This window comes from Peromyscus eremicus, chromosome 2 (assembly GCF_949786415.1).
Source record: "Peromyscus eremicus chromosome 2, PerEre_H2_v1, whole genome shotgun sequence".
Lineage (NCBI taxonomy): Eukaryota > Metazoa > Chordata > Mammalia > Rodentia > Cricetidae > Peromyscus > Peromyscus eremicus.
The window spans coordinates 120768747-120781788 of NC_081417.1; the positions used below are offsets into that span (position 1 = coordinate 120768747).

The 13042-nt window shown below is 40.9% G+C and overlaps 1 protein-coding gene across 1 annotated transcript in view; it reads left to right on the forward strand.

The window, feature by feature from the left end:
• Usp24 (ubiquitin specific peptidase 24) overlaps positions 1-13042 on the forward strand; it is a 139988-nt gene that overhangs the window by 75426 nt on the left and 51520 nt on the right. The window contains exons 29-35 of the mRNA XM_059254608.1: positions 2069-2154; positions 2293-2386; positions 4345-4515; positions 8029-8126; positions 10564-10659; positions 10749-10977; positions 11634-11793. Coding sequence (XP_059110591.1) covers positions 2069-2154; positions 2293-2386; positions 4345-4515; positions 8029-8126; positions 10564-10659; positions 10749-10977; positions 11634-11793 — 934 coding nt within the window. The remainder of the gene's footprint in view (positions 1-2068; positions 2155-2292; positions 2387-4344; positions 4516-8028; positions 8127-10563; positions 10660-10748; positions 10978-11633; positions 11794-13042) is intronic.

The following is a 13042-nucleotide window of genomic DNA, read 5'->3' on the forward strand; positions in this document are numbered from 1 at the left end:
AAAATAATTTTGGTTGCTACTTCATAACTATAATTTTGCTACTGTTTCGAATCATAGTGTAAATACCTGTGTTTGATGGTTTTAGAGGACACCTGTGAAAGGGTCATTCAACCTCCAAAGGAGTTGCGACCTACGGGTTGAGATCCGCTGCCTTAGATCCTTTTTCTCACATCCATATCCATCTGCAAGTCTTTGGCTCTATTTTTAAAATATGTTCACAGTCTAGCTACTTTGCTCTTCCTCCATAGCTTCTAATACTGTTCTGGGCAGCCATCATCCTTGACTTGAATGTTATCATTACTGCCTTGTCAGGAGTCTCCGCATGGTGTGCAGCAGCCCCAAAGTCATACTGTGTCACTCTTCAACTCACTCTACTCACTAGCTGTCATCTCACTCAGAGCAAAAGTCAGAGGCTTTGCTGAGACCGTCAGATCTGCTCTCGTCACCCCTGGAGCGCCTCTGAGGCCCTCTGCTATGATTCTCCCTCACACCTTTACAGCTGGACTGCTTGCCCGCTGCATTTCTCTTGCATGCACCAAAAATACTGTTTCCTAACGTGTTCGCTGGGGTATCTTACTCTCACTTCAGCTTTTGCTCAGATACTAACTACTCAGCCTTTCTTGACATCCTGTTTAAATTGTCAACTCTATTTCTACTTTATCTGCTTTATTTTTTTACTAACATACTACACATTTTGTTATGTAATCTGTCTTCTGGTAAAACATTAAAGTCCATGAGAGTAAACTGGTTTTTTTTTGTTTGCTGCCACACCAAAACACCTGCAACAGTACCTGGAACAGAATGGGTCAGTCAATACTTGAATGATTTCATGAGGTAATTGATCTGTTTATAATTTCTCTGTGTTAAGACTGAGGTTGGCTTCAGGGACACAGAACTGAAGAAGGCTGTTCTATACTTTAGGGTTTTAATATCTAGAGAGGAAGCTCATGTGAAGTGAAAGTATTTCTAAAGTGTGTGTTTATTGCATTTAGTCCTTGAATTCTCTATGTAAAGTCTTTAATTCTCTTTTTACTTGACAACAGTATCGATGTAGATACACAGGGCACTTCAGGGTGTACAGTAAAGGCACTACTTCATAACAAGGTCTCACCCCCACGTTGGGCACCAGAATGTCGCTGTCTCTGATACCCGAAGGCAGGGAGTGGGTAGACTCAGAGTCAACAACACAGACTCCAGGAGGTTTGCAAGCAATCTCTCCTTTATTAAACAAAGGGCTGAGGTTTATGTATGTGGCTTTTGGTGGGCTTTTGCTTCCAGCTGCTGTGGCGTTTCTTGGTTGACTCTAGGCTGCAGGTCATCATCTTTCAGTTTGGAGTTTATGGGTCAGGTTTCCTCTGGCCAAAGTGCTTTCTGCACATGTCACAACTCTTTGTTTGCTTAAGGAGTGGCCTAGTGCTTGGGCCTTTTCCACCTCAATTCAGTGTATCATAATAGCTAACAACAAACACAGTATATGTGCTGCTTTCAAATTCAACAATTTAAAACTATCAGATATATTCAGAGTTTTATATCCTGAATTTATTAAATATAAATATATTCTAAAAACGATGTCATTTCTTTGCTTGTGCCCTGTGACCAGGTATCTTTAATTACATCTAAATCTCTTTTTTTGTGGTTTTGCTCACTTTGTGTTCCCTGATCTTAAGCAAAAACAGGGTAACCTTTTTCAGCTCTATTGTACCTACTACCCATGTGTTGGATGTGAGTGGACACACATAGATACTACTTTAATTTTGTTTTCAGATCATTCACTACCTTGTGTTTCCCAAAGGTCACTGAGCAGTTTATTGGTGCCTGCTCTCTATTGTGGTGCTTACGCATGACCTTAGTGTAGCTCACTTCTGCTGCCCACTTCTCGAGCCTTAGCCCAGGCAGTTAGCCAGGGGGAGGGGTTGGCTGAATACCCCTGGAAGGCAGTGACCTTCACTCCATCTTCAGTTTTCCCCCAACATTTCAGTAGTATTTTTATTGTTTGTAAGTTTGGTTAGAAAAATGAAGTTCAATGTTAGTATGTATTTGTAGTTTTCTGTTTTTCTTTTTCCCTCAGGAGAAATCTCTCCCTGGTGTGGTGATGGCACTTGTATGTAATGTGTTTGACATGCTCTATCAGCTTGCCAATCTAGAGGAGCCAAGGTAAATGCGCGCGCGTGTGTGTGTGTGTGTGTGTGTGTGTGTGTGTGTGTGTGTGTGTGTGTGTCTAGAGAGAGAGAGACATTACTGAAGCTATAGCTTATATGACAATAATTTATTTTATTTTTGAAATTTTCTCAGGATAACTCTACGAGTACGGAAGCTTCTGCTCTTGATACCCACTGATCCAGCCATTCAGGAAGCCCTTGATCAGCTGGATTCTTTAGGCAGAAAGGTATTTATGTTTTTGATAGTTATTTAAGCTAGCTTAAAATTTTGTGTCATGATTCATTAAAAACATTGCCTGAATCCTATGAAGGTCATATGATAGCATCTTTCTATAATACTTTTTCCCTTTTGAAAAATACCCTTGCATGAGCCGGGCGGTGGTGGAGCACGCCTTTAATCCCAGCACTCGGGAGGCAGAGCCAGGTGGATCTCTATGAGTTCAAGGCCAGCCTGGTCTACAGAGCGAGATCCAGGATAGGCACTAAAAACTACACAGGGAAACCCTGTCTCAAAAAACCAAAAAAGAAAGAGAGAGAGAGAGAGAGAGAGAGAGAGAGAGAGAGAGAGAGAGAGAGAGAAAGAAAAATACCCTTGCCATAAGTTAAAATTAGAACTTTGTGTTGCCTTGTAAAGACCCAAAAAGATGTGTGAAGTTTTAGGAAGAGCCTTTGCCTGGTATAAAAGAGGAGACTGATGTCCAAAGAGATGCACTTAACTGTCAGGGGTCAGGCAATTCTGATGCTGTTGAGATATTTTCCTTTCCAAGATGCTGAGGGATCTCTGCAGGTGTCAGTGCAGGTAGTGATCCGAGAAGAGGTGAGAAGAAAAACTTGGTTCAGACTGACTCATCAACCTGGATTAAACCATGGGGAGTCTGATGCCAGGTGGTTTATTGCCAACAAATTTAAACACAATATAATTTGGAAAAAAGTTTCCTGGTGTAATACAATCCCCAATGCACAAGGAGGCATAACTATATCAAAACTCAACTCAGGGTACATGTCATTTCTTCCATGAAGATGGATTGTAGAGATAGGCTACATGTACTAGCTTAAGGGCCTAGGGAAGGATCTGGTCTGGTCTCAGTCATACAGATAGCATAGAGGTCATTTGGGCTATTAGCCACCTCTGGTGCTGGTTGTAGGAGCATGATATGGCCTGGACCAACAGATAACGCAGATCACCAGGATATTAATTACTTCCAACTCCCAGCTTCCTGGATGGAAGAACAGGTTATGCATTTGAGAGGGTATTCCTTTGAGAGAACAATCCTGCGTGCTTAACATTCCTGGTTTCCCTATAGATCTGTGAGTGCAGGGACCTTTGAGCTCCCAACAAGATGCCTCCCTGGATCTGATTATTCTGTCTGAAGTCTTTGTATAAATGAGTCATCATTACTTTTTTTCACAAGTAACGCTTCATTTCGTTTTGACTGAGCATGTTGGTGCCTGCCTGTAATCCCAGCACTCGAGACAGAGGCACAAAGATCTGAGTTCAAGGTCAACCTGAACTACATATCAAGACCCTATCTAAAAAGAACAAGGGTTGGGCATTGTGACACTTGCCCTCATACAAAGGTCTGAGTTCAGTCCCTATCACTACAAAGAAAAAAGTAGACATAATGAAGTTAATTTTGTTTAATTTTCAGGATATTGTTCCCTAAGAGATTTACATATAAACTATTTTATATGTCATATTTTTGAATTACATCCTCAGAAGAAATTCTTTTATAATAAAGTTGTTGAAACTGAGTTTTGTATTTAATATTTTAGTAGTTGAAAATTGGATCTGCTCAGTCATGTCATCTGTGGCTTAGGTATTAATTTGAGAGAGAACTAATGTAACTGAAATATGTCAGCAGTATCAGCTGAAAATAACCCTCAAGACTCCTCTGTTAGCAATCTTATAGTTTTGTTAAAAGCACACAATTTAAACATGGAAACAAATTAAAATGACTTGGCTAGTCTCAAAGCGTTCACGGAGTGTTTGACCATCATTCATTAAACTCAATTGTATGCTTTCTTAGTAGAGAATTAGGCTGTTTTATGAAGTGGGTTGGGTTTTTTGAGAACTTGATTACTGTGGCTTACACTAAAGAGGAAACAAGCACACAGCCCTGAGATCTGCCTCTCCTTGAAGTGTGATTTGAAGACGTGTGTTTCTTCTCCACCCTTGTAAACGTAGAAAACCTTGCTCTCGGAAGCAAGCTGCCAGTCTTCAAAGTCTCCGTCCCTTTCGTCGAAGCAGCAGCAGCAGCAGCAGCAGCAGCAGCCCAGCGCCAGCTCCATCCTAGAGAGCTTGTTCCGCTCTTTCGCTCCCGGCATGTCAACCTTCAGGGTGCTCTACAACTTGGAAGTAAGAAACGCCCTTGTCCTTGCATTTCGTTTGACAGGCCCATTTTGGTTGGGAAAGTCATGCTTTCAAGACACCAGAAACAAGTGAAAGATTTTATTGTGGGATGATCTGCTAGAAGATTAATGTAGGGAAAAAGGAGATAAATTGAAACTTTTTTCACCTTTGAAAATTCTTAATTTTCTTTTTCTGTTTATACAGAATAGCACCTAGGTAAAGGAGTAGGGAATCTTATACACCATGCATCTTGTTGCCTTCCTCTGTAAGCTTGGCAAGTCTATCATAGGAGTTATCTTTCACTTTCTTGGTTCCATACAGTATAATACTTCTTTAAGTTGTAGTTTGTTGACATTGAGATGTATGAAGAGTTTGTCAAGAAGCACACTAACATTACTATTTCAAGTTCTAAGAAGGCCATTAAATGAATTAGAGCAATTATTTTTATTATCTCTTATTATCTTTTATTTAGTCATTTAGGGTTTTATAATAAATGCATAGACTGAAGTTGCTTTAAACCACAATTTATTATTGCTCATAGTTGTGGAGACTGGACAACTCCAGATCAAAACATCAGCTGATTCAGTATGTGATGGGGTCCTTCTTCCTGGTTCATAGACATCTGTGCCTTCACTGTGCCCTCACTCTCTGAAGTCCCCATTGTGAAAGCGTCACCTTTATGACTTAATCATTTCCCATAACATCTACCTTCTAGTACACCCTGGGGATTTAAATTTCAAAAAGCGAATTTAGGGATTGTCTTAGTTAAGATTTTTATTGCTGTGAAGACACCATGACCATGGCAACTCTTATAAAGAAAACATTTAATTGTGGTGGCAGCTTACAGTTTCAGAGGTTTAGTCCATTATCATCATGACGGGGAGCATGGTGGCATGCAGGCAGGCATGGTGCTGGAGTAGCTGAGAGTCCTACATCTTGCAGGCAACAGGAAATTGACTGAGACACTAGGTGGAATCCTGAACATAGGAATCCTCAAAGCCTGCCCCCACAGTGACACTTCCTCCAATAAGGCCATACCCACTCCAACAAAGCCACACCTCCTAATAGTGCCACTCCCTATGAGATTATGGAGGCCAATTACATTCAAACTACCACAGGGGGTGTACAGTCATTCAGCCCAATACAATTACTTCTCTCATTAAAAATAGCTTTAAATGAATAGATTTAATTCACCAAACACTACTTATTTCCTGTGTGCAAATCATTACAGTAGTTAAAAAAGACAAAGGAGGTGGTCTGGAGAGGTGGCTCAGAGGTTAAGAGCACTGACTGCTCTTCCAGAGGTCCTGAGTTCAATTCCCAGCAACCACATGGTGGCTCACAACCATCTGTAATGAGATCTGGTGCCCTCTTCTGGCATGCAGTCGTACATGCTGTATACATAATAAATAAATAAATTAAAAAAAAAAAAAGACAAAGGAATTGCTTTCAGGTTTATATAAGACACATGGGATGCTGGATGTACTTAATCGGGGAAGTAAAGTATAAACAAAGTGGGAGGTGTCTGGGTGCAAACACTTCTGTTCCCAGGGTATCCTAGTTCAGACCCTCCAATCACTATATTTGTAGAAGATAAAACCTTGAATGAATTGGCTTTATCCTAGAGATATATATACACATCAGTAACTAAGCAGCCTTAAGTATATCCTGAAGCCTAAATAGATAACCGATATCTTGAGTAGTATGTACTTTGAATAGATTTTGAATCATAATGAATGTCATAATCAATAAAGGGAAACCTGTCTTTTCCCTGAGGTTTATTCATCTAATCTAACTTGGAGTATATAATTATACTCTTTTTTTCTTCCACTTGTTCTTTATGTGTTCAAAGTATGATGATATTACATATTAGCCTTGAAGTATTCTTCTTTGTAAAAAGACAGATTAGTTTTAAGAAGGAAAATATTTAGTCAAACGTTTTAAAAATGAAATATGACCTTGTATAACATGGATATTTAAAAATAAGTACAATATTCCAAGACAAAATAGTCTAGAGGGTTTTGGCCTACTTAAACTTAAGATTTTTCATCTTATAATTTCCAATAGATAACTGCTTTTGAATGGATATTTCTGAAAAGTTAAGGTGTAATTCCATCATCTGTATTGAGAGCACCTAGCAAAGCAAGACCAGCAGTGGGGTGGAGCTCATCACCATCCCCTTCAATTGTGTTGGCTTATAACCAAAGCACCGTGGTTATAAAGTATCACAGTGTAATTTAAAACATCTCCAGTGTAATTTTAGGGCTGCAAAATAACTGTGAATTCTGTGATAGATCTGTTTTGCTTCAAATGTACAAAATTATACAAAATAAGTGGAAAACCTAACTCTCCCAAAAGCACTTATTTTTGCAAGTACCTAAAAATGATCATTTCCTTGAATTTTGCTCGTGAACGTATATTTGCCCACCAGGAAACCTCAAACTTGGTACTCTAAATACCTGTTCCTTTCAAGAAAATGGATTTTCACTAAACTGTGGCTCTCTAAGAATGGGGTGTGTGTCAGTGGTGGCAGATACTGTGCTCTCAGGAAGGACTGCAGAGCAGAGGACTCCCCTTCTCCCTCATTGTTCTTACTCTGAAACTGAGGAGCTCCCTTCCCCAAAGAGAGCCTAGGAAGAACGTGTCTAATCAAAAACCACATTCAGTACACAAGCTCAGAGTGCCCATAGGTTTACAGACGTAGAATTTTTTAGAATAGAAAGTATTTTGAGTTCAAAATATCTAGTTTAAAACTATGATTGTAAGAGATTTTTAAATCATAACAACAAAATGAGCTCTTGTTTCCTGAACACTTGGTACTGCTGCTCACTTAGCACCTTAAAGTTGTATTTTACTTAGTCTGACAGTCTACTGATGTGTATAATCATTATCCTCCGTTGGCTGATGAGGAAAACGAGGCAGTGCGAACATGACATGTATCTGATCTCTCAGCTTGTAGCTGGTAAAATTAGAGCACGAACTAAATTGGTACTGGGTCGTGGTGATCTGTGAAATAGAATCCTCCACCCACCACAGAATTCAGTTAAGCTTTAGGTAGTTATTGCAGTATCAGAGAAGGGCAGAGATGTTAGATTTGAAATGTCATCTTGAGACCTTCAGCCCCTCACTTACAAAGTGAGATGCATGTGCCTAGTGCAGAGCATGTGTCCAGTGAATAGCAGCTATGTTCTTCAAGGACTTCAGCTCACGCATTTTTTTGGGGGGGGGGGCTGTTTATAAAACTCTGTCCTGTATGTGTTTAAAGAGCATGTTTTGCATAATACATAAATTTATTTGTTGTTATCTAAGCTTGAAGGCATTTCATGGAAATTTGGTTCAAAACTAGAAAAAGAAATCCTAATTAAATGCAGTATAGAAAAATATGATTGTCTTTATTGAGGGGAAATCAGCCTTCATAATCTTCTGGGGGAAACTAAGATGTGGCATTAAAGAAATTCTGGCTTGAGTTATTTCTATAGAAAATGTTAGGGTGATTAACTTTGCTTCTTTGTTCCCCAGGTTCTAAGCTCCAAACTCATGCCAACAGCTGACGATGATATGGCAAGAAGCTGTGCAAAATCCTTCTGTGAGAACTTTCTCAAAGCAGGAGGTTTGAGGTTTGTGAGTTGTAAAACCAATTATGGTTATGTAGTTTAGTTCTCTCGCAGAAACCTTGCTTATTCCTTCAGTGTATTGTGTGAAGCATTATGAGGGTTAAAACGAATAGCAACGGTATGTGTCTCTCCCCTCTGGTAGTGGGGGAAGTTTTCAGGAAGAGTACTGGTGAAGCGGCCACCTCCATTTAAGTCTCCTATCAGTTTTGTTTCCCACACTGCAGCAATATTGATGCTGGTGACATGGGGTTAATTGGGCAGAAGCTTTCTCATCACAGGCTTGTGCCTAAAGAGTAACAGCTAGCTGGCCTGGACATAGGCAAATGGTCTTAAGAGGTGGCATATGGCCAGTGCTGAGGAGGGGGAGAAAGTTGGGGTAATAAGGCTAGGAAATATCTTCACCAAAAAGGGATCTTTGAGCTGAGAATTAAGAATGAGTAGAATTTTCCTTAGATCAGTAAGCCAAGAGAGAGTGTTCTTATCCAAGTAGAGGACAGAATGAGTGAAAAGCATCAAATGTATTGTTTGTCCTCTTGTGTTGCAGTTAGACTTGAGTAGAAGGTAAAGAGTGACGAAAGGTCCTCAGGCAGGAAGGGGTGAAGACCAGCTTGAAGTCTGAGCAAAGGGTGGTTAATACAAGTTCTGGATGGAAGAGTAGCATAGAAGAGAAGCTAGGCAGGGACCTAGAACATAGAGGGGCAATGAGGGTTCAAAGGATTCCCAAGCAGAAGCTGGATAGATGGCCCAAGGGCTAAGAGTGCTTACTGCTCTTACGAAGGACCTGGGTTCGGTTCCCAGTACCCACGTGGCAGCTCACAACCATCTCTAAGGTAACTACAGTTCCAGGGCATTCAACACTGTCTTCTGACCTCTACAGGATATTATAAGTATACACATACACATAAAATCAATATTAAAAAAGAATGTGGAAGGTCTGGTACACACAAAAAAATATTTTGTTGTCTTCTTTTCCCCCACTTCCTCTCTTGCCTTCCTATCCCCGCCCATCCCCTCTTTCCTTGAGATAGGGTCTTACTCTGTAGCCCAGGTTAGCCTGGAATTAACTTTCTAACTCAGGCCTGCCTTTATTATGTCAGTTCAACAGCTTTGCTACAGCCACCATATCCAGTTTTCAAAGCATTTTAGAAGTGTTCTTCTTTAAAAACTTATCTCAAAAGCCAGGTATAGTAGCACACGCCTTTAATCCCAGCACTCAGGGAGGTAGAGGCAGGTGGATCTCTGTGAGTTCAAGGCAAGCCTGGTCTACAGAGTGAGTTCCAGGACAGCCAGGACTGTTACACAAAGAAACCCTGTCTCAAAAAAACAAACAGCGGATCTCTGTGAGTTCGAGGCCAGCCTGGTCTCCAAAGCGAGTTCCAGGAAAGGCGCAAAGCTACACAGAGAAACCCTGTCTCGAAAAACAAAAAAAACAAACAAACAAACAAACAAACAAAAATTCATTTACCCAACAGTTTGCATGTCTGTGATGGTCCAAGCATTATACTTGAACTTACTTGTGTGTATTTGTTAGTTCATCTGTCATGCATTGTTTTAAGCAATGGGTACAGAGCAGTGAGTAAAGTAGACGAAATCCATGTCCCCATAAAGCTTGCGGTCTTAGAGAGGGAGACAAACAGTAGGCCAATGAGGAAAGGTTTATGTTAGAGGGTGATAAGAGCTATAGAGAGCAATAAAATGGAAATGTCCACTTGAAGACACGAAGAGGTAAGGCTTGAAGATAGCTGGGGACCAGTCTCCAGAAGAGTAGCTCGTGTCTACTCTTGTATGGAGAAGCTTAGTGACCAGTCTGTGTAGGACACCAGAATGGTTGAGGCCAAATGAGTGAGGCAGAGAAGTAGAATGTGGCATTCTGGGGACACTCAAGAGCAGGACATGTAGTACCTTATACTCTGCTGTGCACACCCTGCCTTTTCCTTCCATGTAGGAAGCATAGAACAACTTCGTGCAGGCAGGTACCATGAGCTGATTCATATGTTGAAAGAATCACTCAGGGTGACCGTCTAAGAAGATTTGGAGGGTGGAGAGGTAAGAATGGAAGCCAGAAAAATGAGGAAGCTTTTGAGTAATGAATGTGCAGTGGAGATGGAAACAAGCTTGACTGAATAGACCAATCCTTGATACTCTCTTAAATTGCTAGGTCCACTAATACCAAGATAGAAATTATTCAGTGATGTCAAACCGATTAGTGAGACAGGCTGCTCTTGAACACACTACCCGGGTTATCTGTCAGGCTAAACCATAGTCCAATCCTTATGGAAGTCCATATTTTTATCAAAAAGTATGTATGTAGATAGTTCATTTATATGTAGAAACTCGGTTACTAAGAACATTTATGGGCTATTGCATTAGTTATGGACAGTTTTCTATTTTTTAAAAAATTGATGTCTTTCATATACTTTCTTTGTTATTTCTTTTGAAGTTTGGTTGTAAATGTCATGCAGAGAGACTCCATCCCATCAGAAGTAGACTATGAGACCAGGCAGGGTGTTTATTCTATCTGTCTACAACTTGCAAGGTATGCAAATATATTGCATTATTCTCACAAATTTCATCATTTTAAAATAGTATGAAATAACTGAGTAAGTGTTACTTTTTATTTTTAAGGTTTCTACTTGTCGGACAGACAATGCCAACATCATTAGATGAAGACCTCACCAAAGATGGCATAGAAGCACTTTCTTCCCGTCCATTCCGAAATGTCAGCCGGCAGACAAGCAGACAGATGTCCCTGTGTGGGACCCCAGAAAAGTCATCCTACAGACAGTTGTCAGTATCTGACAGGTCTTCCATTAGGGTTGAGGAAATCATCCCTGCTGCTCGAGTTGCGATCCAAGTAAGTGACTGGTGAATATAGAAGTATTAAGTACCTCAAGTAAGTGGCTGGTGAATATAGAAGTATTAAGTACCTCCTGCTTGGGAGAGGGAACTGTGGGTGTGGAATAGCTCCAGTGTGAACACTGCTTTCAGGCAATTGAGCATAAGTAGGAAAGAAAATGACTACAGGTACAGAAGTAGCTTAATCAAGGCGAAGTATCAAGTGTAAGACTACAGAAGCAAAGCACTCTGTGAGCCTCAGCGGTGGGGGGTCTTTCACCCGTGCTGCTGTGTGCACTTTTATTTTGGAAGTGGCGCCTGAACTAGGTCTTAAAGACCAAATGGTGAACAGAATGAGGGAGTTGGAGAGGAGACTTATTCAAGTAAAAAGAACAAAACCAGAGCTCACATGCTAAGTCACAAGGACATTCATGAAAGCTGAAATGTGCTGTGTATACTTCAGAAGAGGAAATGGCAAAAACCTAAGTTGAGCATGGAGATTGGAGGCTACAGTTAATTGATCTTAAAACTAAGCAGTGTGGTAGTGTGAGAGGGCAGTCCTGGCTGATCTGAGAGGGAAGAGTTGTAACCTGAGGCCACAGGGTCAGAGAAGTCAGCAGATGTCTTCAAGAGCAACACTGCCTTTCTCCTAACACCCTTTCCATACCTCCTCAGACTATGGAAGCAAGTGATTTCACGGCCACTGTCGCTTGTTTCATGAGACTGTCGTGGGCTGCAGCTGCAGGGCGGCTTGACCTTGTTGGAAGTAGCCAGCCGATTAAAGAAAGTAATTCTCTGTTTCCTGCTGGGATTAGAAACAGACTCAGCAGTTCAGGTACTGATTTAAAATGTGACAGTGCTTTTAAGTAAATACAGAACAGTGTGTTTCCCTATGGCTTTTCAGTCTGTGTGTGTGTGTGTGTGTGTGTGTGTGTGTGTGTGTATCTGTGTGTCTGTGTATGTATGTGTGTGTATGTACATACATGTATATGTATTTATAACAATAATAATTAAAGAGGGAGAGTCCATAAATTTGAGAGGGAGTGGGGATGTTGGATGCAGAAAGAAATGATGTGAATACAGTACTCATGTAGAAAAATCTCAAAAAATAAACACAATAATAAAACATTAGGCAAGAGGTAACTGAGAATAATCCATGTGCAGATTTGTCAGATTATAAAAAGGTTTTTTCTCTTGCTTTTGAACATGAGTAAAAATTCATCAGTCTTGACACCTTATTTAAGAGAAAAGACATTTTTTTTATTAAGAAATTTTTTATTCATTTTACATACCAACCACAGATCCCCCTCTCTTCCCTCCTCCCCTTCAGACCTCCCCCACAACCCACCCCCCATTTCCTCCTCTAAAAAGGTAAGGCATCCCATGAGGAGTCAGAGCACGGTCCATTCAGTTGAGGCAGGTCCAAGCCCCTCCCCCTGCATCAGTGCTGTGCAAGGTGTCCCACCATAGGCACTGGGCTCCAAAAAGCCAGCTCATGCACCAGGGATGGATTCTGATTCTACTACCAGGGGACCTCTTAAGCAGATCAAGCTACACAACTGTCTTGCTTATGCAGGGGGCCTCGTCCAGTCCCATGGAGGCTCCACAACTGTTGGTCTAAAGTTCATGAGTTCCCACTAGTTTGGTTCAGTTGTCTCTGTAGGTTTCCCCGTCATGATCTTGATGCCCCTTGCTCATAGAATCCCTCTTTCCTCTCTTCGACTGGACTTTTGGAGCTCAGCCTGGTGCTTGGCTGTGGATCTCTGCATCTGCTTCCATCAGTTACTGGATGAGGGCTCTATGATGACAGTTAGGATATTCAATCTGATTACCAGGGTATGCCAGTTCAGGCACCCTCCCTACTATTGCTAGTAGTCTAAGCTAGGGTCATCCTTGTGGATTCCTGAGATTTTCCCTAGCATTACGTTTCTCCCTATCCCCATGATGTCTCCCTCTATCAAGGTATCTCGAGAAAGGGCATTTATGAATGCATAGAATAAGTAGAGATGTCAAGTCCAACCATCTTTAGCTTTCCTGAGCATAAAAGTGTGTTACAAGGCCTATAATTTGCGGCTGAAACACAA